The sequence below is a fragment of the Mustela erminea genome, chromosome 1 (genome assembly GCF_009829155.1).
Source record: "Mustela erminea isolate mMusErm1 chromosome 1, mMusErm1.Pri, whole genome shotgun sequence".
Taxonomy (NCBI): Eukaryota; Metazoa; Chordata; class Mammalia; order Carnivora; family Mustelidae; genus Mustela; species Mustela erminea.
Window position 1 is genome coordinate 56,420,459 of NC_045614.1, and position 26,383 is coordinate 56,446,841.

The window sequence follows — 26,383 nt, forward strand, 5'->3', positions numbered from 1 at the left end:
TGAGTGGAAGGCAGAGGCTTAACTGACTGAGCCACCCAGGTGTCCTTAACAATAACATTTGTAACAATAACTTTGTAATTCACAAAACCTTTCTTTTTTTTTTTTTTAAAGATTTTATTTATTTACCTGAGGGAGAGAGATCACAAGTAGGCAGAGAGGCAGGCAGAGAGGGAGAGAGGGAAGCAGGCTCCCTGCTGAGCAGAGAGCCCAATGCGGGACCCTGAGATCATGACGTGAGCCAAAGGCAGCGGCTCAACCCACCGAGCCACCCAGGCACCCTCACAAAACCTTTCTTTAACACATTGATGGCCAAGGCTCAGAACGCACCTCCAAGGGAGGGGTGAAATTGTGCCCATTTTGCAGGTGAGGCAACTGAGAGTCTGGCTGGGTGCCACTCAGTCTGCTGCGAGGGTGGGGAGTTATTCTTTCCTGGGCTTTGAGGGTCCTGGGCAGGGAGGCCGGGCAGGGGGGACTCCTAGCCACACTGTGCTCTTGACTCATGAAGGGATTTTGGCCTTTTGTTCTGAGCTGAGAGATGGGAGTGATATGCTGTGGAAAGAGCTACAGGAAAACCCCAGCTCTGCAACTTGTTTGTGGCATGACCTTGGGCAGTCCTCCCCCTCTGAGCCTTAGTTTCTTTGCCAGGAGAAAGGCAATGATTGGTACTTCCCAGACCCATTGTGCAGACTGAAGGTTCTCATGCCTACAGAGTGCTGGGCCCCATGCTCTCCTGCATGATGAGGGCTGGGAAAACAGTAGCTACTATTATGAACATTGTTATTATTAGTAGCCATAGTGGTCATTTTAAAGCTACAGTAAGGTTTTAATCCCTATATTCTATTCCTAAGGATCTTTCTAACTGTCAAGCTCTATTTTTCCCACATGCCAGACAAGTAGCATGCTAAAAGGTCTGGGGAGAAGGAGATGTCTGGGAGATCATCAGGATTTGTCACTTTACCGAACAGAAAAGGTCGCAAGGGGAACAAGCCATTGCCATGCCACACTGGTCCTGGGCCCTCCAAGACAGGGGCAGTCCATCTGGGTTTGTCAGTCATGTCTAAGCAGCCACCTCCAGAGAGGGCCCTGCTCCTGTCCTTTCTGGACCCATGACACGGGTACCCAAGATCTTGCCACATTCTGGGACCTGCAGAGTTGCCCAATCCAGTCTCCTGCCCAGACTTCCCGTCCCAGCTCCAGCCTCACACATCCAGCTGCCTCCCACTCCCCACTCCAGGATGTCTGCGGGAAGCCCCACCTGTCCCAAACCTCCCTGCTCATCTTGCTCCCATCAATAGGCTCCTACTTTCTTACCCTCCAGCTCAGGAAATGGCAGCTCCATCCTTCCAATTGCCCAGGCCAAAAAGTTTGGCTTTGTCCTTGACTCTTTCTTTCACACCCCACATCCAGAAGGTTGGCTCTGCCTACAACATCTATCCAGAATCTTCCCCCTTCTAACAAACTATATCCCTGATCCTCTGGTCTAAGCCATCATCACCTCTTCCCTGAAATAGTACCACAGCCTCCTAGCTTATCTCCCTGCTCCTCACCTTGGTCCCCTGCAGTCTTTTCAAGCAAAAATGAAATCATCCTTCCTCTGCTCATAACTTCACAGTGGCTCCCAACACATTCTCAGGTCTTCACAGTGTTGGACAAGGCCCTTCATGACCTGGGCTCCTGTGGCCCTCTGACCTCATCTCCCTCTACTTCCTCTTCACTCATTGTGTTCGACCTACACTTTTCCTTAAATATACTGGGTATATTTATCCCTACCTCAGGGCCTTTGCATTTGCTATTTCTTCTGCCTGGAATGCTCCCCATCCAGACCTTTATTTCTTTATCTTCTCAAGTGTTTGCTCAGATATTACTTTCCTAAGGAGCCCTCTCCTGACCACCCTATTTGAAACTGCTGTCCCATCGGCCTCACCATTTCCTGTCCCCTTCCATGTGTTCTTTTTCTATATAGCCCTTATGATCACCTGACATAATATTGGTAGTTTGCAAAATGATCCGAGTTTGGCTGGGAAAAAAAGTGTTTGCTGTAGCAGGCCTCCTGTGGGAACAGGGCAAGCTCAGACAGACACTTCCTTCCCACCTTTTAAACTCAAGACTCTGTGCCATTGATATTTGTTCCTGTGGGCCAGCTTTAAATGGTGATTTCATTTTTAAACACCTAGGTAGCCTTTGCCTTACTCTGGGCACTATTCTAAGTACCTCATATCTATTAACTCATAAAAATCTCATAAAAACCCAGTGAGATGAGGAGTATTATTATCTGCCTCATTCATAGAATGAGGACACTGAAGCACAGAGAAGTTCATTGACTCACCCAAGGTCACACAGCTAATACAGAGAGAGTCAGGATCTGGATCCAGACAGTCTGGCTCCAGAGTCTACACTCTTGCTTTATTCCTCTCTTCTGCACATTCACTCATTCACTCATTTGTTAAATATTTACAGCGTATCTTTTTTGTGTCAAGTGCAAGACTTTAGAGACCCTCAAATGGCTAAAAAAGTGGCGCTTGCTATCAGGGAGCTCACAGGCTGTTAGGAAATGCAGAACAAGTAAATAAGGAGAAAGGGGAAAAAATACTCATTTGAGAAACCTTCACTAACACTAAGTGTTAGGCATTGAAAATCGGTAATAAATGAGACACACAATTTCTGCTTTTAAGGTTCTTACACTGTAATAACAAAGGGAAATGATGAACCTACTGCATGTGTTCGTGATGCATGAGCTGGATTTGGTAAAGGGGATTGTAGGGGATTGTGGGACACCAGGACAAGAGATCTAATCATCTGGGAGTTGGTTGGGATGTGTGGGTGGATGGTCATGTGGATGAACGGATAGATGATCAGGTGGATAGATACTACAGGATGGACGGATGGATGGATGGATGGATGGGTATTTAGAAGGCTAAATGGATGGATGGATAGTATTTGGAAGGGTCGTTGGATGAATGGTTATATGGTTGGACAGGTCAATGAATGGATGGATGGATGAATGGATAGTTATTGGGAAGGATGGCTGGTTGAATGGGTGGGTGAGAAGCTGAGCTCACTGCTGGCAAGTTGGACATTTTCCCAGTGAGATCACCAGACCAGCTAAAAGAAAGGGATGGAAATCCATGCATTCATTAATTCAACAAATGTTTATTAAGCACCTATTTGTGTCTCTGGTACTGTTTTATGCTCTGGGATTAGATGGTACTTGCCTTTATGAAGCTGACATTCCAGAGGGAAAATAGAGGACAAACAAATAATCAAATATAGAGAGAATCTACTGGCAGAGAATAATAAATGCTATAATGAGAAAATCGAGCATGGTAAGAAGACAGGGAGGACAGGGGAGGACGCATTTTATCTTGGGTAGTCTGAGAAGGTGAGTTCTGAGCAGGAAGTGAGAAGTGAGCCATGTGGGGAACAGCATTTGAGACCCAGGGAACAGTGGGCACAAGAGCCTGAGGTCAAGGCCTCTCCCTGAGCAAGAGGGGTTGGGGGAGGAGATGAAGTCATGTGGTGTGTCTGGCAGTGGGGCTGGGAAGAGAGAGGGCACATCACCTCCAGCCCCGGGGTGAGGTGGGGAATGTGGGTTTGGTTGCGTCCTGGAAAGCCAATGGTGGACTTTGAACCTGGGCTGATGTGCCTTTGGAGAGGCATCATACTCCCTGCTCCCTTCCCTGGGTTCCCAGCCTGCTCCCTCCTAGCCTGCTGGCAGTTGGGAGGCTGTCAGCATTTTAATTACAGCGCTCAGCTCTCAATGGTTTACAACTCAACCGTGAAACAGGCCCTGGGCAAACCTGTGGCACCTCTAACTGATTTACTTGCTTACCATTTCTATATTTAGTGCCATTTAATGCCTGTGGGCCAAGTTTTCAGAGAGAAAAAGAGGGAGGAATTTAGGGGGAGCTGGTTACTTTGGGGGGGGTTTTGGTTGGTTTGGTGTTTTTGTTTTTGTTTTTGTTTTTTGACACGTAACATTTCAGTTATTTTCTGAGATTATTATCCCAACCTTTAAAAAGTTAGGATGCCAACCAATGGTGTAGTCCCTGATCCTGTTCATTTCTAAGAGAGACTAGTCCCTCATGAAGCTGCCCTTCTCTCTTAAAAGGATTTTTGCTTCCTGGCATGAGAAAGTGGGGCTTAAAGGACACGATGGACCAAGTATATGACTCAGGGACAAAGACATCAATTAATATTTCACATAGTACAGGCTGGACTTCAGGTCACTGACTCCAACTCCCTACCTGAAGGGGGGATCCCCGAGGCCCCCAAGCAAGGTGTCTCAAATTTAAATATGCAGATCGCCTGGGGGCATGTGGAAAGTCATTCTCCTAGTCTGTAGGTTCTGGGATGGGGCCTGAGAATCTGTCTTTCCAACAAGCTCCCCTGAGGCCATGCTCTTGGTCCTGGGACCACTCTTCCCCCCACCCTGGGACCACATTTTAAGCAGCAAGGATCCTAACTAGCCATCCCAAAGATATTCATATGAGCCGTGCATTTAATTTAAATTTTCTAGTAGCCCCACCAGAAAGGTTAAAAAGGGAACATGAAGCTTAACATACTCACTTAATCTAATATACCTTAAATATTGTCATTTCAGTATGTAATTGACCTGAGCATACTGAGATACTTTACGTTATTTTTCCCCCCATAGTAAGTCTTGGAAATCTTGGCATTTGCTTCATACTTAGAGCACATCTCAATTCAGACTAGTCACAGTTCGAACGTTCCTGTGGTGGGGGGTTCCCTTTTCGGTTGGTGCAGATTTAAATCTGGCTTGCATACCTCTGGTGAGAGGGAGCCCTCTCCCTCCAAGTCCATTCCCATCTTGCAGGCTTTCAGTTGGGAGCTGCCCCTCCCAAACAACTAGGAAGATCCACCTTTGCTCCCCAGGTCATCAGGCTCATTGGCCTCCTCTGCAGAAATTTGGCGGCCCCAACCAGGTCCCCTTGAAGCCCTCCAGCTCCCTCCTATAAGGCAGGCACCACACCTACTCTGAGTCAGTTAGCAGCCTTGAGATGGCATCTCTTGTTGTTCTTAACCCCCAGTTTCCTTGTTGAAGAACCTGGCTCAGAGAGGTCAAGTGATATTCCCGTGGGCGCCCAGCCAGGTGGCAGCTGAGTTAGGGCTCCCAGTCAGGACTTTGAAGACTCCTCTCTCTGCAGTACGATGCTTCAGTTCCTTTGGTGTGACACAGCTTCCAAGGTTCGCTCACACTCCTCCAAACACACAGGGCTGGCCCACAGAGTACTGTCGGAGCCTCAGAGATGGCCGGGAGAACAGCGCCCAGAAGCGACACAGCTCTCGGTGGCAGGACTGGCACCAAACCCCAGGTCCCTCTGAGCCCTTGGGTCTCGGCTCCAGGGGGCAGCTCCTTGTAGCTTGAGAACAGTTTACTCCTCGACGATGGCCCCCCCTCCCCCCAGGAGGCCCCACCCCACCTTTCTGGAAACCGCTGAGCACAGAGATAACCCAGGGTGTTTTTCCTAGTTGCCCGGCTGGAAAAAAACCTGACTCCATCGGGGCAGGAAAAAGCCTATCTCAGGGGGAGGTGTCCCTGTGCCCCTGTCCTCTGGGACGTGTGGGGCAACATGGAACCTCGGGCCAGGATAGTCCACCCTCGCAGATACCAGCTCCTGTGCCTGGACACTAGCACAAAGGGAACTTCTGTTCTGGGATGAGGGTTCAAAGGGCTTTATTGGTACCTGGTCACCACGCAAGCAGGGCCTCACTGGAGTCAGGGCGGGTCATCTGGGGGGTGTCCGGGGGCAGAGAGGGTGTGTAGCCAGCATGACCTCATTCCTGGGTCTTTCCTCTGTCCCAGAGCACCCATCCCTTACGTCCCCTGTCACAAAGCCCCTCCCTGGGGTGTCAGCCTGAGTCAGGACCTCTTCTGCGAGATCCCGCCATGAAGGAAATGGCTGGCAGGGCCCCTGATCCAGGATGAACTCGTTCTTATGCTCACTCTGTCCCTCCTGAATTGCATTCAAATGCTGCTGAGCATCTCTGGTGAGACAAGCCTCTTCTAGATGCTTCCTGAACAAGACAGATGAAAGCCATGCTCTTCTGGAGCTTAGGCAGGGAGGGGAAAGGCAAAGTGATCATCTTCAAGTGCCCCAAGGGCTTGGGAGGATGTTAACGGGATTCTATGACCGGGGGTTACCCTGGGGAGAATGCGTGGGGCACCATGGAAAGGCTGTCAAGCGAGGGTTGCTTTGAGGAGCAGAGCTGGAGCTGAGGAACTGGAGGAAGTGTGTCACAGGCAGAGGAAGAGCAGCCTCCAAGGTCCTGAGGTGGCCCGGCCACCGTGGGGTTCAGAAAGATCTGTCATTAAGCGCGCACAGAAGGGATTCACAGAGTCGCACTCTCACTCTCACTGTAACAATTTTAGGGTATTTTCCTCATCTCACCCCACAAAGAAACCACATACCTGTTAACAATGAACAGTTAGTTCCCACTCCTGGTTCCCCCAGGCAACTGTTAATCTGCTTTTTTCTTTCTCTGTGGATTTGCCAACTCATATAATGGAATCATACACGAGGTGATCCTTTGCGTCTGGCTTCTTTCACTTAGGACCATGTTTTCAGGGACCATCCATGTTGAGCCTCTCTCAGTACTCCATTCCTTTTTATGGCTGAATAATATTCCTTTGTACAAATATGCCCCTTTCTACATATCTGGTCAGCGGAGGGACACGTGGGGGCTCCTGTGAATAGTGCTGGTTTTGTGTGGATGCCCGTTTCTGGTGTGGCTGTTGCACCGTCCTTGTCGTTCGATAACATGGGTCTTTGAAGTTCGCCACATCCAGGGTTGTCCCTGCAGGCGCCTGCATCCCGGGGTGAAGAGAGGAGGGTCTGGACAGGCAGAGGCACCAGGCTGCTGGGCTGTGTGGACTAGCCGTGCCCTGGGAGCACGGGTTCTTCATCCTCCTAGGACTGGCCAGGCCCAGGAAGGGCTGCAGGTGCTGTGACTGAGTCACCACCAAAGCAAGTTCACAGGAGCCCTTTTCTGGAAAACGGCCAAGCAATCCTCTAGTTTCTGTGAGTTTCCTTTCCTTTCATCTGTGGATCTGCCTGGCTGAGCCTCCATCTTACTTCTTTCTGCACCTGCTCAGGCCTCCAGGCTCTCATCCACAGGACGACCTGAAGGGGCTTCTCAAACACCAAGCTTCCCCACCACCTCTGCCCCAGTCCCGTCAGGAGGCCAGGCTGGCTCTCTCTCCGTGTCTCCTCGCGTCTCTGCTCCCTTCTGTTCCAGGGCCTTTGCCTGTGCTGTTCTCTCTGTCCAGCCTCATCCTCCTCAATGTCAGTTCTCAGCGGAGGAGGATTTCCTCACCTCACTCTAGTCAGCCTCCACCATTATGGCTCTCGCTGGAGTCGGGGCGGGTCATCTGGGGGGTGTCCGGGGGAAGAAAGGGTGTGCAGCTGGCATTACCTCATTCCTGGGCCTTTCCTCAGTCATTCATTTGGCAAGTATTTTCTGAGCACCGGCTATGGTCATGGCACCAATCTAGACCAAGTCCCTGTCCTTGAGCAGTTTACATTCCAGTGGGAGACAAGAGAAACCAAACAAAGCAAATGTGTGCCATGTCACTTACTAACCCAAGGGAACAGGGTGAATCAGGGCAGGGGTCAGAGAAAGTGTTCTTGGAAAGGAGAGATTTGAGCAAAAGTCAGGGGAGGGAGGGAGCCATATAGAGACAGGGTCGGGAAGTATTCCAGGCAGCGGGACAGCAAGTGCAAGGGGCCTGAGGCAGAAGCATCCCTGGTGTACTAGAGAAACAGAAAGGAAGGCATTATAACTGGAGTTCAGTGGACAGAGGCATAGAAGGCGAGGTAGGAGTTAGCAGGGGAGGATGAGGTTAGATGGACGGAGAACAGTATAATGAAGCCCACATACCCATCCCCCAGCCACAACAACCCCAATTTGGCCAACAGCCATCAACATTACTGTAGAGTCCACCACACCTCCCCTCAGTAAGGCAAACCCCAGACATTATGTTATTTCAGTAATAAATAAGGATTTTTTAAAAACATAACAACAATACTCTTTATTACCCAGAGCGACATGACCAGTTCCTTAGGGCTATATGCTACCCCAGTTGATTTAGATTCCTCCATTGCCTCAAAAACATTTCCCATCAATTCATGGGAGGAGAACGGCTGGGGTCTGGGGTCACAGGAGGGGCAGGTGTGGGCTTTCCTTCAGCGCCAACATTGGTGGGAGCTGGCCTCGGCCTGTGAGACCATTGAGTCTGGTTCCCTTCGCCCCAGAATGGAAGCTTCCAGAGAGCAGGGGGCTTGCCTCTTTCTGCCCAGCTGGCCTTCCACCACAGGGCCTGGCCCAGAGCAGGGATTAAATGAACACATATGTAGTGGAAGGATGAATTAGTAAGAGAATGAATGTATGAATGAATGAACGAATGAACAAATGAATGAATGCCAAGGCCAATTCACTGATGCTCCAGAAGTTGGGAGGAACATATGGCTCAGGGGCTCCAGTGCTCTCCTGCTGGCTTCCTGCCCCTCAGGCTATAGTTGGGGTCACTTGACTAAGCTCACTCCTGGCCACAGTCCACATCACCCACCTGTGGGAGGTGGCCCCTGCCTCTGGGTCAATCCTGCTCCCTCTGGGTGAGTCAGCTCATGAGAAAGAAGCAGACAAGAGTGTGCCTGGGAGAGGTGGGCTGGGGTTAAGAGGCGGCACCGTGAGCAGCCTTTGCCCCAGCTGGGCCTTGTCTGTTCCACCTCTGAAATGGAGTTTCTACCTTAAATGCCCACAACAGCCCTTCGAAGGGCTTAAGGGAGTCTCAGTGTACGGGGAAGCAAAGCTGAGGCCTGGCCCAGGGCCCCTGGCTAGGAAGCACAGTGGAATCCATTTGCTGGCCTCCTCCATGGGGTTCCCTCAAGTCTGTGTAAGCTGCGTGTGAGTGTGTGTGAGAAGTGTGTGTGTATATGTACAAGCATGTGTATGAGGGTTCTTTGTATGTTGCATGTGTGCGAGCATGTGTGTGAGGACCTCTAAATGTGTGTACAAGGTGTGCAAGAGTGTGGGGGGAGGTTGTATGTGTGCGAGTATGTGGGGGGCTCTGCATGTGTAGGTGTGTGTTTGAGCATGGGAGGGTGTGTGGTGTGTCCAGGTAGGCGAGAGGCTATATGAGCGTGTGCTGTGCGGGGGTGAGTGACGTGAGATGGTATATATAAGCATGTGTGTGCGTGTGACTGGGAGTGAGGATGTGTGTGTGAATGTGCGTGTGATAGTGTGTGTGGTGATGACTGAGGGTGTAGACAGCGTGGGGGTCGTTGGGGGCTGTGCATATAGGGAGGACACATGCGCGTGTAAGGCATGGGGTGTGTTTGAGGGAGTGTGACTGTGTGCGGGGGCATACAGGTGTACTGGGGGAGGGGTGGGAGCCTAGAAGGAGACAAGTCTAGGGGGGAGGGGGTGTTTGTCCCTGAGATGTGGCTTCCTTCAAGTCCCCAGAGTTGGGCAGAGGCCAAGTTTGTGGGGGCCCAGAGAGCCAGGCAAAAGACTGGGTTTTAACCCCAACAATAAGGAGCCATAGATGGTTGTTGGAACAGTTGTAACCTAGCCAGCTCTGACTTTCAGAAGGTCCCAATCTAGACTGGGAAACTTCTCTCTCTGGTTTAGGTTGACAGTCCTTGTCCCGAGGCCCTGGCCGGATGCTGTGCCCCCCGGCAGTCAGGGGCTAACCTGCTCGCATTCCTGGGGCTCTATTCTATGGAACGCTTGGCTTTCCCCCTGCCGTCCCCACCTGAGGCAGACAGGAATATTTGCTTGAAGTCGGTGCATCCAATATGACTTAAAGAATGTGGCTGAGAAGAAAATACTCCAAATGTTTACCCAAAAAAAGCTGCCTTTTCCTCTTTCATCTGAGTTGCCCAGAGGAATACAGCTGCAGCTCAATGACATGGAGCTTTCTGCCCATGATGGATTGACACGCAAGAGGAGGGGAGCTAGGGGTGGCGGCAGAGGAGCAGAGAGATAAGAGGGGGAGGAAGAAAAGCAAGAGAGGGAGGAGCAGGGGGAGGGATAAGGAGCAGGAGAAGGAGGAGGAACAAGAGGAGCAGGGAGGAGGAGCAGCAACAGGAAGTGGGGAGGCAGTGATGATTCTGGGCTGGCAGCCTGCAGGCTTTTCTCCTGGGACGGTGTTCCTACCTGCTCTCCGGGTGGCATGGTCCACAGCCAGCTGCCCACTGAGTAACACACGACCTCAGATCAAGGCCACCAGAAAGGGCTCCCGACGTGGAAATTCACATGCAGGGCATTTCCAGAAAGGGCTCTGGGAAGATACATCTGTTGGCAAGCAAGGGAGAGAAGGTGGGCTGTGTTGTAGCCCCAACAGAGACTTCAGCGGGTCGCGCGAGATGCTCTGGGGCTGGAATGGCCCTTTGGAGTCATCCCCAGCTGAGGCACAGAGACAGGTCTTTAGGGCCAGCGTCAACCAGTCACTGGCTAGAGTTGCCCTGAGGAGGGGCATGACCCTGGGTGAGGTGGCTTCCATGCTGGGAGAGCAGCTCCTAGGAGGAACTTGCCCTCTGGGATCAGCAGCCACACCCCGGGGTGGTGGGATGGTGAGTGTGCATCCTGGAAGAGGACCCCCGGTGTGGACACCCCAGTGTCTGTAGCCTAAGGGAACAAGGCCATCCTGGCTCTCAGCCTTCCTTCTGTTCCACTGCCCCACAGAGCTCCGGAGGCAGACTGCTTGCCAGAGAAGACCAGTTCCCCCACTTCCTAACTCCCTGGTGCCTTGGCTTTCTCACCTGTAGAATGGGGATGAGGATGAGAAATCTGCCTCGGGGGCTTGCTGTACGGGTTCCGTGAGCTGCTTCATGTGAAGAATTTAGAATAGCAGCTGAAGGAAGTGAGTGGCTGTGCTTGGGGTTGAACGTGGTTTCCTGCCCTTGTGGGCCTCACAGTCTTGCAGGGAGGAAGAGGTGAAGCTTGGGTGGGAAGCCAGCCTGGAGCTCTTCCTGAGAAATTGTCCCTACTCTTATCCAAGACCAACACAAAAATGTCACATGGTACTGTGAATAATTTAATGGTCAGAATAAGAGCAGCCACATGTCTGGAGAGCCTCCTTTGGCCTGGCACCTATACCTTTGGTGATTTGGTCCTGGCCTCGCCCACCAGGGGGTGAGTTCCACTGAACAAGGAAACAAAAACCAAGGCTCATAGAGGTGGTGTATCTTACCCACCTGTGTCCCAGCCAGGGTCTGGTAGATGACACAGTTGTAGGAAGAGAAGAGAGTGTAATGAAGGGATTACTTCAAAGGGTGTGGGCAGCATTTGGGGACTCCTGTGAGGGCTATTGCAGCACCTGGTACCAGTGACACCGGGGAGCTCTTATTACCTAGAGGCCTGAAGGGACAGGTAAGGGAACGTTGAGCAGAAGAGCCAGGCTGGCCAACAGTGGAGGGATCAAAGGAAAGCAGATGCCCAGCTAACCTCAATCTCCAGCCCTCAAGTTCTTGGCCTCCCCAAGGCCCTTTCAAGCAAACCAGTCTTCCCCCACCTCCCCCAGATCTTTGCATACTGTGACTTAAAACCCATGGGCTAGCTATCAGCTTTACAAAAAGCATCTCTCCTACACAGATAAAGGGAGCTGTGTATCAGTTAGGATATTTTAAGATATAGGAGACAGAAACTACTCAAGCCAGCTTTAAAACAAAGGAAATTCATCAGTTCATGGAACTGAATTGTCCTGGGATAATGCATTCAGGTCCAGCTTGATCCAGGATGCAGATGATATTCCTAGGAGCCAGTTGCACATACCCATCACACTCTCTTTTTTTCTCAGCTCTGCTTTCCCAGTTAACTTCATCTTCACACCCATATGATTGCAGGATGACTATCCATAACTCTGGTTCCTGCATTCCTTCTTCACATCTGGTGGGAAATGACCAGAAAAGTTCTTATCTTTTCTTCACACTGAATCCCCAGGACTTATTCTTATTGGCCCTGACTGGCCTGAGTCAAGATCCTATCCTTGGCCATGACCAGTGGGACCTGGGAGCAATGGGCAATGTGAACCACGAGCAATGAGCTGTGGGATCGGAGAACAATGAGCAATGGGACCTGGGAGTAATGACTGGTAGGAACTGGGAGGTGAGCAGTGGGATCTGGGAGGGATGACTGGCAGGTGCTGGGAGCCATCGCTGACAGGATGACCATAGTGTGGGTGGCTGGGAATGCCTCACTGAGGAGGCAGTGTTTGCAGAGCTCTGAAGGCCACAGCAGCCTTGTGAAATCAGGCACAAAGAGAAGGCTGGAAGCAGGAGAGATCCAGGCTTGCTGAGTCCTGCCGGCATTGGTGGGCAGGGCAGGATGCTCTGAGGAAGAAGACCATTTTCTGCGGCTCCTGAAGGTTTGGGGGGCGGGTCAGACAATGGGGAGAGGAATGGAGCTGCACACCCAGGGGAGGGTGTGGCAGGAGTCACGAACCACCCTGAGGTGGGATATCCTCCTGGACTGTGGGGGGGTGTCACGATCTTCCCAGTGGCCTCAGCGTGGGAGGGTCTGTGAGAGGGAGCAGTGGAATTCAATGCTGAGAAACAGCTTTGGGTTTTTTCCAATTTAGATGCCTTCAGAATGCTTCGGAGGGTGACAGAGGCTCCCAGTCACAGGAGTGCCACGCAGCATGGACTGGGTGGGAGTTCGAGGTCACTGTCTGATCTCCCTCCCCTCAGAACCCCTTCTGCTTCCCAGAAGTTCACCCCCAGATCCTCTGGGCAGCCCCAAGAGTCTGCCATGGCCCAGGAGGCCAGCTTCAATAGTATCTATTTGGTGTTATGAATCAAGGAATTTCTGGAGCCAAGTTTCTCCCAAGGCCCCTCCCAGGCCTAAGAATCCTGTCCTGGGTAATTCTGGGCTCTGGGCAGCACCTGGTACATTGTTGGCACTTCCTGGGGGACCAGTCAGAAAGAGATTGATTTTTCTCCCTCCAGCAGTGCAGAAAATCCTTCCTGCTCTCCAGATAGGTTTGGGGCTGAGTTGGGGGATAGAGAAGCAGATTGAGAGTAGCCCCACCCTACCCTCTGCAGGCATCCCCACTGCAGACCCCAACTGCTGCTACCACACTCTCTAGGACGGGGAGCTCATCACCTCCCCAGCAACCCCCATCCAGGTCTGGTCAGCTTGGTGGGGAAGGCTGGCATCTCACTGACCAGGGATCTACTATCCTGTGACTCCTCTCCAGCTGGAGTCCCTGTTCTGCCCTCTGGATGGACACACTGTCCCTCCCACTCACCCTGCCCCAGGACAGATCTGCAGAGCAGGTGGGGCAGTGACCAGAACAACCAGAAACTGCCTTCTCTAGGCTGGTCAGCTCCATCTACTTCAGTATGGGGTCTCCAGCCCTTTTTCCTATACATACTCTGTCTCTGTCCATCTGGCAGGGCATAGCTCAGTTCTGAAAATCACATAGCAATCTCCTCCCTTACTGTGGGCACCAGACCTCAGTTAATATGACCTCAGGCTTTTTAGCAGCTTATTAGCTCATAATGAACCTGTGGTCATGTAAAGCTTTCAGTTTTTCTCAGAATATCTTATCCTGTGCTTTTGTAATTTTTTTTTAATACCAAAGATTATAGGTGTTTACCCCACTTCTGGCTGGTTTCAACCACATGCTTTAGTCTGTGAGAGAGACTGAATACTGACTGGGACTCCAGTCACATTCTCTCCTGTGGGCACCCATGCTGACTAGGGACAGATTTCAGTGGCACCAAAAGCATCCCCAGACACCCCTCTTATGGGTTACTCACTATGCCAGAAATTTCCCCATCATATCTTCAATACATGCTCTTCCTCCAGCCTAGTCCTTCTTTGGGTTCCTTGTTTCAGTGCATAGTGTCCATAGCCATGGGAGGCCTGTGAGTTGCCCTGGGCCCCCAACAATCTCCCCACGTTTCATTCACCAAGTATTGCTGATGTTTCCCTCCCATCCCCTCCATCTATGTCAGAGCCACTGTCGTCTCTGGCTTGTGTGATGGGGACGGTTTCTTTCCATATCACTATCCTGCCACTCTGACCTTCTCTAACTTGATGTCTGCTCTGTCTGGAATGATCTCTAAAGGTGTCATTCGGACCTTGCTACTCCCTTGCCTGAAAGGCCCCTAGTGGCACGCCTTGGCTGGAGGGTGATCCAGGCTCCTCCCTGCCCTGAGTGGCCAGCCACGGGCCCCTTCCCATTTCTCTCATGGACAGGCCGCATCCCTCCTACCTCAGGGCCTTGGCATGTGCTCTTTCCTGGTCTGAAATGCCCCTTCCCCATCCTGCTAAATTTGGCTAAGTTTGAGCCCTCCTGTTTTCTGGCTGCCAGCTCGGCCTTTGCCTTCTTGGGGGAAGCTTCCTGGAACTGCACCCAAGCGCAGCTACTCTTGGGTCGAAACTTTTCTTTGCATTCTGTCCCACTCCTTCATGGAACACACTAATTTATAATTAGATTCAGGAGGGCTATCATGGCTGCTTCCAGCTGGGATCTGGGATCTGCAGGCCCAGAGAAGGCAGGGATGGTATCTTCCTGCCTCAGGGTCTTCCCAGGTCTCCGGTAGTGGCGGTGATACCAAATGGACCGAATGGCACACAGTTAGTGCTCAATGCAAAATGAGTCAGTGAATGAACATGGATAGACATGCACTAGGTCCTTCTTTCTGCTTCCTACTGGTCAGTACCGTCTCCACGCCAGGCTTTCTCTGCCAGAGGCCAGGGAGGTGGAGGTGAATGTCCTGGCCCCCATCTCCGAGGAATATCACAGGCGGGGTTCTTGAGAAGCAGAGGCTGAGATGGTGTTTTAGGTTCCAGGTACTCAGTAGGGCTCAGCCGAGGGAAAGGGGAGGAGCAGGACTGGACCGAAATGCTCGTGCTGCAGTGTTGGCCAGACAAAGCCGTGGGAAGAACTCTAAAGCAGGTACTGGCCATCAGAGTGGCCAGACCTGTTACCCCTCCCTCTCTCCGCCTCTGGCTGCAGCCCACCCAATTAGGCTGCAGTTCTGCAACTGGGGCAGGCCCTGGAGTATCTCCACTGGGGGCTGCATGCTGATTGCACTCCTGGCCCCATAATGCACTGGGGCTCGCTCGTGTGGGCTCACAGACACCGTGTTAAAGATCCAGGGATTTGTGAGCCAATTGCTAAATCACTTGTAGCTTAAAAATCAGCCATGATAGGAACATTGCTCCCGAAGAAATTAGCGAATACTACACAAGGTACAAAAGGGCTTATTTTCCTGCCCGCCCCCCCACCCCAAGCCAATTTGCTAGCACCTTACTAGCTGTAGCTTGGATGCAAGACTTCCCTTGAAGGGGCATATGAATGGTATAGTTCCACGTCCACCACAGAGACCCACTGGCCTGATGGGAGATGCTGACAGGTAGACAGTCTCACAGGGCCAAGGTGACAGGTATCAATAGCCCAGGACAGCCATGAAGAACCTGAGGGAGTCACTGACAATCAAGGCAGGCTTCGTGGAGGAGGTGACTTTTTTCTGACATGACAGCATGTTCAAAAGGTACAAAAGACAACCCCATGAGAAGGAAGGCTCCTGTCTCCCCAAATCCCCGGCACTGGGTACCCTCTCCGGAAGTTGCCACTCTTACCAATTTCTCATGCATTCTTCCAGAGAGATTATTCTGTGTTCTTACTAACACCAGTGCATGTATTTTTTTCTTTCTCACACCAGTGAGCTCGTGGTCTGCATACTTTTCCGCACCTTGCTTTGTTCTCTTCCCCGTGTCTCTTGCCAATCAGCCCTCATTAGTAAGTACAGAACTGCCTTGTTCTCTTTAACAGCTGCAGGACATTCCAGTTTAGAGAATCGTCAGAATTTATGTAACCAGTCCCCATTGGTGGAACTTTTGATTCTCTTGGGCTTTCGATATTTCAGATAACCCCCTCTGTGAGGTACTCTGTGTCATTTGGCACATGCATGAGTCTCCCCCAGAGGGCACAGACCCGGTGGTGGACTTGTTGAGTTGAGCCTCTGATATGGCAGTAAAGATTAGCCGGGTAAGGAACAGGAGACCAGATCCAAAAGGTAGACAAAGACAGGCCTGGCAGTCAAGAGGAAGGGGCTCGTTCTCAGCTCACCTCAAAGGAGCCGCGTCTCGCCACTGGCATCACAGTCATGGCCAGTCCACTGGCTGCACTCAGACTAGGAAATTACAGAGTGTTTAGGAAGGGGCTGCTGTCCAACAACTGAGGGACGGGGGACAGCATGTAGCATAGCCACACAATGGGATATTATACAGTCATGACAAAGAAAGACGTATTGGTACAAGCTACACCATGTTACATGGAGGGACCTTAAAAACACTGTGCTGGGGCACCTGGGTGGCTCAGTGGGTTAAAGCCTCTGCCTTCAGCTCAGGTCATGATCTCAGGGTCTTGGGATTGAGCCCCACGTCGGGCTCTTCTGCTCAGCAGGGAACCTGCTTCCTCCTCTCTCTCTGCCTGCCTCTCTGCCTACTTGTCATCTCTGTCTGTCAAATAAATAAATAAAATCTTTAAAAAAAAAAACAAAAAAAAAAAAACAAAAAAAACACTGTGCTGAATTAAGGAAACTAGACCCACAAAAGGCCATCTTATTATAGGGTGCCATTTATGTGAAATGTCTCAAATGGGAAAATCATAAAGACAGAATACTATTCAGTGACTGCCTGAGACAGAGGGGAAGGAAGAAATAGGGAGCGGCCCTTGGCAGGTATGCAGTGTCTTTCTAGGGAGATGAAAATGAGGGTCCCGGTGGGGAGCAAGCAGGAGGAGTTCCCTCCTGCCCTCTAATCTCCCAACAGGGCTTCCGCAGTTCAGGCCTAACTGGAGGTGGCAGCTGCATTCATACTGTCCCATGACCAATATCCACCAGGCCCAACCAGCCAGTCACCAGTAGCAATGGTTAAGTGCCCTATACTATCTCCTGTGGCATGAAGCAAGGGTCAGGAGCACAGGGAGTGGTCTGGAAAGACATACAGACTCACACTCCGGTCTTGCTTAAGTCCCTCCCTTTCTCTGAACCTCACTTGCTTCACCTGTGAAATGGGATGATAATGTCCACCTCTGAGGGAATGTCAGGAAAATCAGGAGTTTTACCTGATGAGGGGAACATATTTCCTTCTCTTCTCCACCTGTGGCTGCGTGTTGGCTACGAGGTGGGATTTTATTGTGAGTGGGCAGGGAAGCCAGTGGAGGCCAGGAACAGGAGTGAGGATTTATAAGGTAAAATGTGAACCCCTATTGCAGCCGCTTCTTGTCTCCCCCAAAAGAGCCACCCCCTCCCCCCGGCACCACCAGCCCACTAATCTGGGGCCCCTTGCTGTGTTCAGATCCCAGGCCATCGGTGGGGTGAGAAGTGGGAGACCTCCATGTTCTCCAGAGACGACACTCTTGAGACACCAGACCGTGAACCTCACAGATTTATTTTCTCCGTTACTTTCCTGCTGCGTCGAAGCAACTCTCTATCCCAGGATGGCCAAACAGCAGACCCCAAGCAGGCTGCTGTGGCTACCCTGTAAGCTGGGACCCACCAGTGCAATCAGGGTCATAAAATATTGACATGAGTCCATTGCAGCTGCTCCAAGCCCTCTGACCGCCCCTCCCCTGATCTCAGTTGCTCCCAGGATCCTCAGCACTTCCCCTCTGTCCAGCCTGGCAGGGCCTCCCAGACCCTAAACATTCGGGAGAGTTTGTTCTGTCTCACTGCCTGCTGGTCATGGAATAGTTTGAATGCATCCTGTTGGTGAATTTCCCTTTGGGCATTTCCTGGGCACCTGCTCTGTGCCAAGCTCTAGGAAGGTGCAAGAGGTTGTATCATCTTAGAGCCTGCAGACTCTTCAAACCCTTAGAACCTACATGTCCCTGGATCACAATCCAGACTGTCCCAATGGAAAGGGAGCTCTGAAGTCCCTCTAGACAGCCAAGAAGCTGGTAGCCAGCCTGGTCTTCGGGGGTGTGGGGTGGGGTCAGGGGGTGCAAAGAATGTGGCTTTGTCCCACACTTGTTTCCTCTGCTCTTGTCCCCTGCCTCAGGCAGAGGGCTGGGTGCCCATCCGGATGCCCGCCTGGGTGGCCAGTTCTGGCCAGGGCAGCTGTGATTATGCACAGCTTAGCACAGATATAATGCAATCACCGGGGCTCTGAAAATGCAAAGTTTGCTGGGTTCACAGGCTGGACATCATCTGATGAGGGCCCCACACAAATACTGCAATGGCCTCAGGCCAGCTGTGGCCTCACAGGAAGAGGGAGGCAGTGTACGGAAGGCTCCATGAAGTGGGAGTAGCAGCCATACCCAGCCTGACCCCAGAGTCTGACCTCGGCACTGGGGGTCCTGGCCCAGCATCCGCCGAACGCAAACAGTCGGTGTCACAGCCTCAAAAATACCACCTATTGCTTTTCCACTAAAACCTTTAAGGATTTTTTTTAGAGAACCCACTCTATTAAGGTATAATTCACATACCATCCAGGGCACTCATATAAAGTGTACAGTTCCATGCTTTTTTTTTTTTAACATATTCTCAGATGTGTTCCACCATCATAATTTTCGAGTATTTTCATTATCTCGGAGAGAAACCTGTAACCCCCAGCAGACACTCATTTCCCCCAGGCTCTTCCCAAACTGCTAATCTACCTTCTGTCTCTGTAGATGTGCCTCTTCTGGACATCGCATGTAAATGCAGCCATACAATTTGGGTCTGGCTTCTGTCACTGAGCGTGATGCTTCCAAGGTCCATCCGTGTTGTAGCGTGTGTCTGCACTTCATTCGTTTTTGTGGCCAAATAATGTTCCATTGTGTGTGCCTGTGCCATGTTTTCTGTATCCGTTCATCAGGTGATGGACACTTGGGTTGTTTCCGCTCTTTGGCGATTATGAAGAATGCTGCTGTTCACATTGGTTAATAAGTTTTTGTATGGGCGTATGTTTTCATTTCTCCTGAGTATATACCTAGGAGCAGAATTGCTGGCTGGGTGTCTTAGTCTTTTTAGGAGGCTATGACAAAGTCCCACGGACTGGGTGACATATAAACAACAGACATTTATGTCTCACAGTTATGGAGGCTGGAAGTCCAAGATGAAGGCACACAGCATCTTGCCCTCTTTCTAGTTCAAAGCCAGTGCCGTCTTCCTGTGACCTCACATGGTGGAAGGGTAACCCCTAATGGGGTCTCTCTGGAGCCTCTTTTATAAGGCATTCATCCCATTCATGACAGCTCCATCCTCATGACTTAAGAACCTCCCAGAGGCTCCTCTTACTAGGATTTCAACACATGAATTTGGGGGTGGACTCAAACATTCAGTCTATAGCACTGGGCCATATGATAACCCTATGTTTCACATTTTGGGGAACCACATGGCTGCTCCATTTCACATTCCCACTGATGGTGTGTCAAGGTTTCCATTTCTCCACACTCTTGCTAACACTTGCCATATCTGTATTTCTTCTGTCAGCCATCCTAGAGGGTGGGAAGTGGCTATTCTGATTTGCATTTGCCTGATGCAAATGATGTTGAGCTTAGTGCTTAGTGGCTTTTGGACCCACTGCATTTTTATAAATTGTGACATATAGCTTCTATGCAAAAAAGCTCATGGGACATTCGTACTATTTAAAAGAAAGATTATAAAGCATCAGTGCCCCCGGTGACCTTTGTCAACCACAGCCCCTCACACCCCAGCCCAGAAACAGCCACTGTCTTGGTATTTGTGACCCTCATTTCTTTACTTTTTATTGTACTTTCCCCCTCTGTAGGTGGCCTTGAAACATACAATTCACTTTTGCCTACCTTTGAACTTGATATACATGAATTCATCCCGGGGACATCTTTTCCGACTGCTTTTTGCCCTCCCCACTGTATTTCTGGGCTTGACCTCTGTTGGTGTGCTTTGCTATAGCTGTTCATCATCACTGTCCTGTAGGATCCCGAAGAGCGCGCCTCTTAGCTTATCCATCCCACCGCGCTGGACATACAGAGAGCGCCCAGTGCGAAGACACCATGAATCCACTCTAGGCAGTCTCCATACATCCATCAATGCTGCTGCTATGAACATCCTTGAACCTATTTCCTGTGCACATGAGCGTTTCATTCTCTCAAGTATATGCCTTGGAAGTGAGATTTCTGAGCCGTAGGTCAGCACGTGTTATGAGACGCCATGCCATGTGTGCACACCCCCCTGGCCCCGCATCTTCAGGAGCGTCAGAATCCATTCTGATTATCCCCCAGCATGTCCATGTCGAAATGTCTGACTACACTGCAATCTCAGTCAGCCGGAACCTGCTGCCTAACCCTGCCCCCAAGCGCATCGCCACACCCCTGAGCTGTGCTCTTTTCCCACGCTTCTCAAGCCGAGGCAGGAAGGAAGGCTGGACTCTTAGGAACTATATCCTCACTGACGTCCAAAAGGGACATCTGTGTTATTTGACGGGGCTGCTCACCCAGGAGGTGCTCTGTCCCACTAGGTGTCCTGAAATCAGAGCATTCAGCCAGCTGAAAGCTCTGTCCCTGAACATTCTGGATGCTTGTGGCATTGCTGGCTCATCGGATTACAGACACCATGGTTTAAACAGGGTGGTGCTCCCTTCCTGGTGAGACCACTGACCCAAGCTCTGGTCCTCTCCTGGATGCAGAGCTCTTAGGACGGGGAGGACCCTGAACACAAGCCCATTCTTGGAGACAGGAACCAGATCTTGCCACCTCTGTATCCCCAGCACTGGCATTGGCCCAGGCCCAGAGGCAGAGCTAATGACTATTTTTTGAATGTCTGATTCTGTTCCAGCACCCTGACTTTTGCCAGAAAAGATGGAATTGCCTTTATTCCATGTTTCAGTGACGGCAGCTGAGGCCCAGAGAGGGGGTGTGACAATTCCAAGGTCACAAAGCAAGTAAAAGCGGCAGTTGGTTCAAGCAGTTGGTTCACAGCCCTCAGCAGTAAAATCCTCGCCCCTGAATGCCCCCACAGACCAGCTCCAGGACTTAGCTGAGCCTCAGTTTTTACCCCTGTAAAATGGAATCATACTAACCTCATGGAGTTCAACGATGCCACTTACAGAGGCATGGGCCCAGTGCGTGTACAGGTGATTAATAAATGTTTAGGTATTTACTCATTAATCCACTTTTTTTTTTCACTATATAACAAGCCAAGTAAATTTGACAGTCCACATGGAGACCATGAAAATGCTCAGACACTGTGACCCAGAAACTGCTTACTCGTACCTTCCCGCCCTAGTGTCTGGTACACAGTAGGACCTTCATAAATGTCGACTGCGATAAAATCAGACTGAAGATGATGAGAAGGGAAGAGAAGCTTTAGTTCCAAAGATACTTCCTTCTATAATATAGTTTTTAAAAAGAAAGAAGAAAGAAGGGAAGGAGTGAAGAGATTTTAAAAAGAACAAATCCCAAAGCCTAATAACAACCTAAATACCAAGTACCACAGGGGTTTGGTAAATGTTGCCTCCTTTGCTTGCATGGATATTCCAAGGCAGGGGTCAGCAAAATATGGCTTTACGGGCCATCTGTGGCCCACTGTCCGAGTATGTAGAGAAGAATGAAACCCAGGCATTAGCTTTCCCTGTTCTTCAACCTCACATCTGTTTAATCACATTGTATGTTCTTTTCAGCATCCAACTTCTTTCTCTCAGCATTACGTCTTAGAGATCTGTTCTTCCTGTGTGTATTAGTTCATTCTTTTCTGTTGCTATCAAGTGTTTTATTGTATGATTACAATTAATATCAATTGTCACTCCCATTTTGCACAAGGGGAAAATGCAGCACAGAGGACTCAAGGAAGTTGCCCGAAGGCACACAGCAAGTTTGTGTTAGATCTGGGATTTAAACCCAGGGTCCAGCTTCTGTGCTTTTCATTCCTCGTACAACACTGCGTCTCAGTGCTAGGGCAATGGGAGCCTGAGGGGAATTGGGAACTCAGAAAAAGAGGTACCCCACGTAGGCTGGAGGTCAGAGAAAGCTGCCAGGGACATCCAGGGGAATGGGGCATAGCCCAGGAAGGCTAAATCAGAGCCAGGGTTCCCATCTTTGGGTGTTCACCGTGCCTGGCAGATGTCTTAAGTGGTCAAGCAGATGACCTCTGAAAATACAAGCTCGAGGTCAAGGAGGCAATATGGAGAGGTGGGGACTATGGCAAGTTGAGGGATACCAGCCAGTGAAGGAGGCAGCTCCAGGTGTCGCTGCCGTGTGACAGTGCTGACAAAGGCTGTGGTGCGCAGGGCTGTCACGCTGCCATGTGTAGTCAACTCTCCACCCAGCAGGTCTGCCCTCAGTCATACCAGTTAGTAAATGCTTTGAATCGCATCCTAGAGTTGCCAGATGCCCTTTCTATTTGTCAAAACACAGAAACCAACCAACCAACCAAGTGAACCTGGAAGTCTGTCTGCTGGTTTTTAAATGTTGGTTCAAAAATGATTTAAAACCTGTGCAGGCTAAGGGCACCTGGTGCGGAGCTCAGTTGGTTAAGTGTCTGCCTTCAGCTCAGGTCATGATCCTGGGGTCCTGGGATCTGGTCCCTCCTGGTGCTCCCTTCTCAACCAGAAGTCTGCTTCCCCCACTACCTCTGCCTCTCCCCTGCTTGTACTTGCTCACTCATTCTCTCCCTCTCTTACATAAATAAATAAACAAAATAAAATAAACCTGCCCAGGTCAAAAAGAACCCTCTGTGTGCCCTGGACTGGCCTGAATGCATTTGAGCACCAATCTAATCACCAGATAGGAGTTGGGAGGGACCGGGAGAGCAAGTGGGCTCCAGGTAGAAGCACCGGTGAGAGGGATTTGAATCCAGGTCTGAGTTCCCCCACCACAAAGAACCACAAAAGCGGGAGCCAGCTAGGCTGGGCATGGCAGGGCAAGGGTGGGCTGGGCTGGGGGCCACCCCAGGCCAGTGCATGCAGTGACGGGTGCTGTGCTCTTCCCCACCCACCCCTGCAGATCCTGGAGGAAAATATGAAGCTGGAGTGTAAGTGCCACGGCGTGTCCGGATCGTGCACCACAAAGACATGCTGGACGACGCTGCCGCAGTTCCGGGAGCTGGGCTACGTGCTCAAGGACAAGTACAACGAGGCGGTCCATGTGGAGCCCGTGCGTGCCAGCCGCAACAAGCGGCCCACCTTCCTGAAGATCAAGAAGCCACTGTCGTACCGCAAGCCCATGGACACAGACCTGGTGTACATCGAGAAGTCACCCAACTACTGCGAGGAGGACCCGGTGACGGGCAGTGTGGGCACACAGGGCCGCGCCTGCAACAAGACAGCCCCGCAGGCCAGCGGCTGTGACCTCATGTGCTGTGGCCGCGGCTACAACACCCACCAGTATGCCCGCGTGTGGCAGTGCAACTGCAAGTTCCACTGGTGCTGTTATGTCAAGTGCAACACCTGCAGCGAGCGCACCGAGGTGTACACGTGCAAGTGAGCCCGGGACTCAGCTTGTCGCCCTTGGGGCCAGCTGGGCACCTCCAGCCGCAAGTTAGACCGCAGCGGGGACCGGACAGCTTCCCAGCTGCTGTCACCCCAGCGGGTCTCTTCCAGGATATCCGTGGGAGGAATGCTGAGCTTGTCTTTTCTGCTGTGGGGAAACCTCTCCCAGGTTTCCCACAGGCACCCGGTGGAAAGATCTCCCCAGAGCCCTGGACTGTTCTCTTCCACACCCACTGCTGTGTCGCCCCACCCCACACGCCGCCAGGGGAGGGGGCCCTCCTCGGCTGGAGCAGAGCCTTTTGCACCAGGAGCTCTGGACCCAGGGGCCTCAATATAGCAATATTTAACAATTTATTCTGATAAAAAAATAATATTAATTTATTTAATTAAAAAGAATCCTTCCACCTCGTCGGGATCCGTTTTCTGCAATCAAAGTGGACCGCTTGCTTTCTTTGCGGGATAATTTTGTTGCTAGGACAAGGAGCCAAGTAGAACTGTAAATAACTATCCTTTACGCAGATATTTCTACTAGTTGATTTCGCGAGTACCTCCCCACCCACCCCCAGCACTAGATGTTTAAAAGCAGACGTCCTTTATACATATATAGATATATATACACACACGTTTATATTTTTTTGCTGTTTGCTGCTACTTATCCAGAAATTTAAGCTGGTCCAGATTTGGAGACATCGCCCAGATTACGATTTCCATCCTTTAGTCCTCCCCAGCTCAAACTTACACCAATAGAAGAATCCAGTTTGGAATACAGAGAGAGAGGAAAGATATTAATAAAACTCCCAACAGTTTCCATCTTTTGGAAAGTGAGCCACTGGATAAGAGAGAATATTTTGTAAGAGACTATTTTTATATGAATATTTTATTTATATTGAGTCTGCCTGTATCATTCCATGGCCTGTGCTTCTTCTTAATTCTGGTACTTGCTTTGGGGTAAGGAGCTGCGAGGCCTGGTTCCCATGGGGGCCCTCGCATAGCTGGGTTCTCGAGTTCTGTTGGCCAACCAGGCAAAAGTGGCCCCTGGATGCCTGGGTTGGGGTGTCATTGTTATTACCTGGGACAGAAATCAGATCCCCAGCCTAGGCCTTTTGAGCAAGGTCACTGAGCAGTGAGCTCATAGTGAGCCATGTGGGGGGCAGGCCTGTGCCCTTGGCATTGGGTGACTATCAGAGGGCTTGATGAATCACCACACGGCATAAATCAACTCAGGGAGCCCGTTCCCCAGCCGGATGCCCCTGCCATTGCCATGTGTCCTGAGAGGTGAGGCACAGTCCTCAGTTATGGGGCAGAAAAGCTGGGGTGAGGGGTCCCATGAGCAGCAGGGCTCAGCAGGGCTTCCTGGATGTCAGGGTCCTAGGGCAGACTGGCAGAGAGGTGTGGACAAGGCCTCTCTGCTCCTACATCCAGTGCCTGCCAACCTGCAGAGCTCTCCTCTGAGAGGCTGTGGGTATTCTAATATGTGTCTGGTTGCATTTCTGTGCATGCGCAGGCGCGCGCGTGTGTGTGCATGTGTGTGTGTGTCCCTCGGTAGTCTTGGGTAGTCACGTGACTTGGCATCTTCAAGCACCTCTGGGGTCCTGGGGCGCCTACATTGTGTGGGCTCCTGCAACTACCCAACTCTGTGTGTGTCTCTCTCCATGGGCCTGAGAGATTCGGGGGGGGGGGGGTTGCACGTGGGTGTGTTTCTGTGCATCTGCTGGTCCCCAGGTGTGTCTGCTTGCGGGTGAGGTGTGGTGTGAGGCCGACCACAGGGACCTTTGGTGATTGTGTTGAGCCACCAAGAGATGGCATCTCTGAACTCTGTGCCCACAGACACTGGTGAAACTCAGATACCTCTGAGACCACAGCCTGATGGCCCCACACGCTGGGAGTCCCTTGGTGTCTAGGCTGTGCTGGAACTCCCCAATGTTAGCACTGGGCCTGGATCACAGCATGGACAAATAAAATGGCTGGATGGTTGGTTGATATCTTCCGTTGGATCATTTATTTCTTCTTTATGTGGGTGTCACGATGGGTAGGGATGTGAAGCAACGAGTGGATGGATGGGTGAGTGGATGGATGGATGGGGGAGTGGGTAAGTGGATGGGTGCACATCTGGTTGGGGGAGTGGGTGGGTGGATGGGTGGATAGGAAGTGTGTGGCTAGGTGAGGGAGGAGAAAATACATAGAAGCTTCTTTTAGGTCCCATGTCACAGTTTATCTCTGCCCCGGAAAACCAGAGTTTACCATGAGCAAAGAGAGTTTCCAAGCTGTAGTCCCTCTCTTCCTGGCCTCATGGTGTCTGAGAATTGGGAATGTTTTGCGGCGCCTCCCCAAATACCAGAAATTACCCCCATGTCCTTCCTTAGTATCCAGATGAAAAGTGTGTCTGGCATGAGGGCAGCAAGGCCTACTAGAAGAATTGCCAGGTTAGCTGGTGGCCTGTCACCTGGCCCCTCAGCCCACTTTTAGTTCCCGACCCTGGGCCTGCTCCCTCTCAGAGGTCCCCAGCTCAGCTGAGCTCTGAGCCTCAGCTTCTCTGTCTGTAAAATAGGACAATATTTACACCACAGGGTCCTCCTAGTGATGATTGTATCGTACATTGAATTGCAGAGCAATAGATGAATGGTAAATATTATTAATATTAATTATTACTATCCTTTCCATAGCTATAAGATTTTTTCAAACACAGCTTACGGTAAGAAATATTGGGCTCTGTGTTAGGCAAAGGTATTTTTTGCTCTTTGGTTTATTCCTAAAGTGACTTTTCAATAAAACGGACATTAAAAAGGCCCAAATCTCAAGAGACTGAATCAAAATTTTAAGTAAATCTCCCATGTTTTATGGTATTTTGACAAACACCATGAGGACAGAACAGGCTGCAAGCTGAACTCAGCCTTTAGACCACCAGCTTGCAGCCTCTGGTTTGGACCAGCCCTCTCATTTTAAAGATGGAGAAACT

At 50.9% G+C, this 26,383-nt stretch overlaps 1 protein-coding gene across 1 annotated transcript in view; it reads left to right on the plus strand.

The window, feature by feature from the left end:
- Positions 1-25,408, plus strand: part of WNT7A (Wnt family member 7A) — a 60,927-nt gene extending 35,519 nt beyond the window's left edge. The window contains exon 4 of the mRNA XM_032328557.1: positions 22,943-25,408. Within this exon, the coding sequence (XP_032184448.1) occupies positions 22,943-23,422 (480 nt within the window). The 3' untranslated portion in view covers positions 23,423-25,408. The remainder of the gene's footprint in view (positions 1-22,942) is intronic.
- The last annotated feature ends 975 nt before the right edge of the window (positions 25,409-26,383 follow it).